At 36.9% G+C, this 6,000-nt stretch overlaps 1 protein-coding gene across 1 annotated transcript in view; it reads left to right on the top strand.

Moving 5' to 3' along the window:
• Window positions 1-795: 795 nt before the first annotated feature.
• LOC149183052 (proline-rich receptor-like protein kinase PERK10) overlaps window positions 796-6,000 on the top strand; it is a 28,703-nt gene continuing 23,498 nt past the window's right edge. Inside the window, exon 1 of the mRNA XM_089414801.1 lies at window positions 796-919. Within this exon, the coding sequence (XP_089270927.1) occupies window positions 796-919 (124 nt within the window). The remainder of the gene's footprint in view (window positions 920-6,000) is intronic.

The raw sequence follows: 6,000 nt of genomic DNA, 5'->3' as shown, positions 1-6,000 counted from the left end.
GATGTGCTAACAGAGGAGTTGGAAAGGAACTCAGAACAACATACTGAAGTGTTGCCAGAGAAAGCTGAGGAGAAAGCCAGTAAAGATTTTCTGAGTCCTGAAGAAGACTTGGAGTTGCAGAGAGAAAACTTGATGACTGAATCAACAAGTGAGACCATTGGGTCTTGTGATTTTGAAGCTGACAATTTGATTGTGTTTACAGGTGATACAGAGGACAGTTCATCACTTGGAATTGTCTTGGAAGAAGAAGAACTGTTGCAGAAAGAAGATGAGACAATTATGTCTCATATGCAGAGGCTTGTTACCATGGGTGACAAGAAAGAGTTGGCTTGTCTGAATAGCCAAGAGAATACTGGTGGATAGAATTTTGGAACTGCTACAATGATAGAGGATGAGGCTACAGTGTTTGAAGAACTTGATTTGATTTCCAGAATCAATCAAGATGATAATGGACAATTACTGAAGATTGTCGAAGGAGAAGACGAAGGTTATGATGGAACTAATTTGCAGCATGTTGATGAAATGTTTGAGGAGAAACGACTGAAATGTTTGCTGGAGACATTTGAACCAGAGAAAGAAGTTGCAGGCACTGAAGTAAATTTGCTTGAAGTTGTGAAAAGAGCAGATACTAGTTTGTTAAAATTGATTTTGCTTACTAGTATACAAATAGAGATAAATGGATATGTTACTGTAGGAAGAGAATTAAATGATAATTTATTTTGTGAAGACAAATTTGCAAGTGATGAGCCAAAGAATGTTGCAGAGGGACAGGAAGTTTGGTAGACAGCAACATCTATGGTGGCAGCTGAAGCAACATGTGGGGTGATACCTGCAGTAGTAAAACCAATGTTATCAACAATCGGGGGGATGACAGCTGAGACAACATTAGCGGCAGCAACAGGAAGTGAAAGAAGCAGCAGTAGGCTTGACATAGAGATTGAAAGCATTAGAAGACTGATGATGAAGGTGTCTCATAGGTAGCAAACAACAGCAAGAAAGCAGAAGAATTTAAGGAAGAGAAAGACAGTAAAAGATTGTGAAAGAATAGCCAGTGGGGCAATGCAGCATAAAATGTGGAAACCTGGAGAAGAACAACAGACAGAAGCAGCGACAAGTGGAAAGTTACAGCACAAGATATGGGATCCAGGCAAAGACAGATCTGAACACATGATCAAGCGATCATGATTAATTTCCACCTTGGGAGTCTGATGCAGAAGCATCAAGGCCAATTTTCATTTTTTCAATATGTAATAAAGGGGGGTGTGACATTTTAATTGAATAAAAAAGGAGATAAATTATCAAATTGAGGATTTTGTAAATATTCTTTTATTAATTAAAAGGATATGAGAGAAAATAGAATTAGGTAGCAAAATTAGGGAGTAGGTATTCTATGTACCTGACTTTGTTGAGTCCACACCTAAAATGTAGATTTAGTTGAGGATTAGGTGGAGAGATTTTTGGAGTGAATTAAATTCATTATTTATGTATATCTATATATATATATATATCTATATATATATATATATATATATATATATATATATATATATATATATATATATATATATATATATATATATATATATATATATATATATATATATATATATATATATATATATATGAGTGGTTTTTGTGAGGAGAACACACTGGAATAGTTGAAGAGAGAGTGAGAGTGTGAGTAGAGAGCAGGGGTTCTACTTGGAAGCCTTCGGGCAATTGTAAAGGGCCACTGATTGGAAATCAATCCAAGGAAGGAGATTTTATGTAAGTAGTGTATATATTAATACAACGTTTGAAGTTCTGAAGTTTATGCCATTATTGAAGTTATGTGTTCAATATATGAAGCACTGATTCGATATGCTTAAATCCACAACAATTTGTGTGAAAACTGCAATCCATAATCATTGAATGTAAATGGTGTTAAATCTCTGTGTGAATGGTGGTATTCTAATACATTTGAGGCCGTAGTTTATTGTTAACCAGTTCTATTGAGTATAATCGATTGCAGTAATCGCTATTGATTTAGCGCTTGAAGCCACAAGACACAATCCTGTGCAGAACTGAATTCGATTTGTATGAATACGTTGATTTTAATAATCTTTGAGATGTGACTCTGCACATAAGTTGAACGAATCGATGTTATTAATTGTAGTAGACAAAAATCTGTAGGGAAAATCGATATTGTTTAAATAATGTCGACTTTCTGAAGATTTGCAGACAGCGCATAATTGAAATGTAATACCCACAGCGATTGCCATAAGTTTAAATGGCAATTCGAAGTATCAATCATGAATGGCAGGTCGATGATTCAATTGTAGAAATGTGAGAAGGTTTTCAAGTCGAATTATAACGTTGAACAAGATGGAATGCAGAAAGGGCGTAGAATTTGTTTTCTATCTATGGAACAGTAACCGATAAATGCTGGAGGTGCAGAGTGAAGGCTTAAAAGTCGATTTGTGAAATGCCGGAGAGCAGTCGATTGAACAGAATGCGGAAAAGAGTGCTGAGCAAACTGAATCAGCTGTAGAGATGAGGTTGACTCCACAGTGAGAACGTCTAAATGTTTGAAAAGCGGAATGACAAGAAAGTCTGTCATTGGAGAACGCGAGGCAAGCCGTCCTTGTATCGATCAACATATATAAAAGCCGTGGCTGGTCTCCTGAGGCATTGAATGGAATAGGTACTTGTATAATTAATCCAAGAACGAAGGTGAGTTTTGTGGGCATTGGAAACTTAATATTAGCTAGGCAAATATATAATTGAATTCATGTGGTGTAGCACCAAAGAGCAAAATGGAGGAACAAGCCATTAATGAAATTGACAAATTTGGTGAGTGAAATATTGTAGTGCTAACATTCTTATATGACCACAGAAATGGAGCTGTATGGTCTCATGAAGGCACAGAGAAAGTAAGTTTAAATTGTCTGATAGTGCATTGATCAGATATAGGAAAGTGAAGTTTGGATATGTGTTGGGCAGTGCAATGTTAATGTTGGTGAACTTGATTCGATGTTGAAAGTGCCAGTCGGTGAATGACGTAGAATGGAGAAATTGATTTGGAAGTTTGATTGCTCAGAATTGTAAATCGTTGAGCGGGTAAGAAGCTGTGTAGAAAACAGTGGAATCGCCGGAATGGAATCATGATTCCATACAAACACATCACAGATGGAATGTGCATCAAACAAAGGCGGTTTCTTGCATAAGTATGAACCGATGTCATCATAGAATGTGTGGGTCTTCACACAGTTTGGCAGGTTTAAAAAGGTAAAGGCGCACATATATTTGCAATCTTGAGTCCGAACAGTGGTATTAATTTTATAGTTTAAACATGAGAATGGGTTCATAATCATAAAGTGATAATCATCTTTGAAGATAAATTTTTAAGCTTCCGCTTGTATGATTGGGAATGGCTAATGAGCTGAGATGAATTTTGAATTTCATTTTTATATGCATGGTAGACTGAGAATTTGGGTATTGTAGGGTTTGCTCTACATCAATGCCTTCCCTCAGCGATTCGTGAGAAAAAATCAAAATATCATGATATTATGTATTGTAATCGATGCAGGTCACCAACCACTTCGGAACCTCCTCATCACATCGTAAAGCATATCACTCGACATCATTATTTTAGAGTTCATGCATTATGGGGCATCTATTACAGATCCATTTGGGCACATCACTCCCATCATTTAGATAAGTACGATTAGGGCTCATCAAACCCTAGTTTAGTTGCTACATGCCCTAGACAAGTCACCATTTTGAATGCTTCCTTCCCTAAGAGTTTCTTCGCCTGAATCCCTCTAGAAATGCCTCCTTTAGGGACTAGTAAAACCTTGGATAGGGTTAAGTGCGCTTCAGTGCAGGTAGGCCCATGTCAAGGTGCTTTGCAGAGCACCTAGGCCCACTTTGACCTGCACTGAGCGAGATTTAGTGAAATTCACATAGGGTTCTGGGAATATTCTTATCTTCTAGAGCCATCAAGAAGATTCCCACACTTATCATCTCCTATGAGCTCGAAATTGGATAGGTAATGAGTTAAGTAACCTCCTATCCTCTCATCCCTTCCTCCATGGAAACTAAATCCAAGTTTGGAAGGCCATTCAATACCCTCATTTATGACCAAACCTTCTCCATTTTCCTATAAATCAAGCACTCATCTAAGTGATCATGGGCTGGACTTTGAGAATTTGTAAGGAGATACTGTTGGTGTGATAACTTAGAGTATAAGAAAGTGTTTTTATATTGTTGGAGTGTTGTGCTATTGATGTGATGTTGGTTGGAACCCAAGCTGGAAGAGTGACAATGGATCGAACTTCATGGTTGAATTCTTCATTCTACTTAATAAAGTTGTTTACACCTTTTTCCATATGCTTATCTTGATATATGATTTTTATATGTGTGAATGCATCTGATTCCATTTACTTATAATCGATAGATCTCTTGCTTTGATTGGTTCTTTTTCTTCTATTTATGCTTACAGGTACTTGTTGAGCGAGTTCAGTTCAAGAAGGAGCGACGAGAGTCATACAAAGGAGACAAAAGGAAAGCAAAAGAACAAGTAGTTCCTATGATTCAATTTGTCTTATTTATCATCTATAGAAAAAGGATAAGCACTTTAAATCTGTTGTTCTAGGTATAGCTACCTACCTAGGGAATTAGTATTTATATGTAGATGCAAAATTCATCATAACGGTGAGTGCGATAGATGTTTTCATATCAATCACAATAGATACACACAAAGTGAAGACTTTCAACATAATCAACACATGGTCGCAAGCATGACTTTGAAATCAACATGCAAGACTTGGTGAAATGAACAAGCAAGGCAAATGCAAAGACTCATGCGAGCTCATGGAGTGAACCCAAGTTTGTGTAGTCATCAAGTGAAACTCTCAAGGGAGGCTCTGAAATTGGGTGCAGGCCAAAATTTTGGAGGGTGGTTGCAGCCGCTACAACACTTGGCGACACACTAGTATAATTCCAACTTCTTTGTTTTGGTTCATTGACAACAAAGGGCCTTGGTCTTTTGAGGAGTATTGAATCGTTGTGTGGGTTACTTTGGCTTCCCCATTTACCCAATAGACATATGTGGTTCACATTTTGACAAATCTGTCAAACACAATCAAAAGTTTAGCTTGATCCCAGTGTTTCGAATTCATGCAGGGTAGTTTAGCTCGCGAGTTGAATATTTTCATAGTATAGGTTTTCCTCTCTAGTATTGCTCCACTACTAGTAGGCCTAGACAGTACCCTGACAGAGTCACGCAGGAACACACACATTGCTCCACTACCAACGAGCCTGGTCAATACCCTAGTGGAGTTGCATGCTTCACCTCTCTACAAAAGAAGCCTTTCTCTTCTTTAGCCTTTGTATTTTTCAAGAGGACTGTGCATAGGCATCTATTTAGGAAAAAATTATACTTTGACTAATCATGTTAAAAAGAGTTCTCTCCCACATAGTTTAACCCCTACTATGGGCATGAGAGAATAAATTCATGAAAAAGGAAATTTTAGAGTTTACATATGTTTTTCTCCTAACTCCCTAAATATGAGAAACATCGAGTTTTACTTTCTTTGGGCTGGTTAAAATTTTACATTAAAAGAACTATATGATTTTTACTTTTTGTGTCTTTTTCAAACTCTTTAAATATGAAAACAACATTGAGTTAACCCTTCAGTGCAGTCGTAAAATGTAAACGGTGTAGACTCATCAATCATGATGAGACCAAACCACGCCTTCCTCAAGTTCATTAAAAATATTCCAAAGGATGAGCTTACAGGACAAGCCCAAGTTATCATCCTCAATCTTCCATAAAAATAAAAAGGTACTTTCTAGTAATGGTGGGAAAAAGTTGGAAAGAAACATTTGCTCTTGTATTGTAAAAAGGCATTATGTCACCCTTGAACATGACACTACATCACTTTTCTGTTTGGGTTGGGAAATCCATTTGTCTCTCAGTGAATCATACCTTATTGAAAGTCTTCAAACTAATTTTTG

Source organism: Pinus tabuliformis, chromosome 3_2 (assembly GCF_031772625.1).
Source record: "Pinus tabuliformis cultivar Carrire ecotype Pingquan chromosome 3_2, CPIR1, whole genome shotgun sequence".
In the NCBI taxonomy this organism is placed as follows: Eukaryota; Viridiplantae; Streptophyta; class Pinopsida; order Pinales; family Pinaceae; genus Pinus; species Pinus tabuliformis.
The sequence above is the reverse complement of the archived record's forward strand: the minus strand, read 5'-3'. Positions and strand labels throughout refer to the sequence as shown.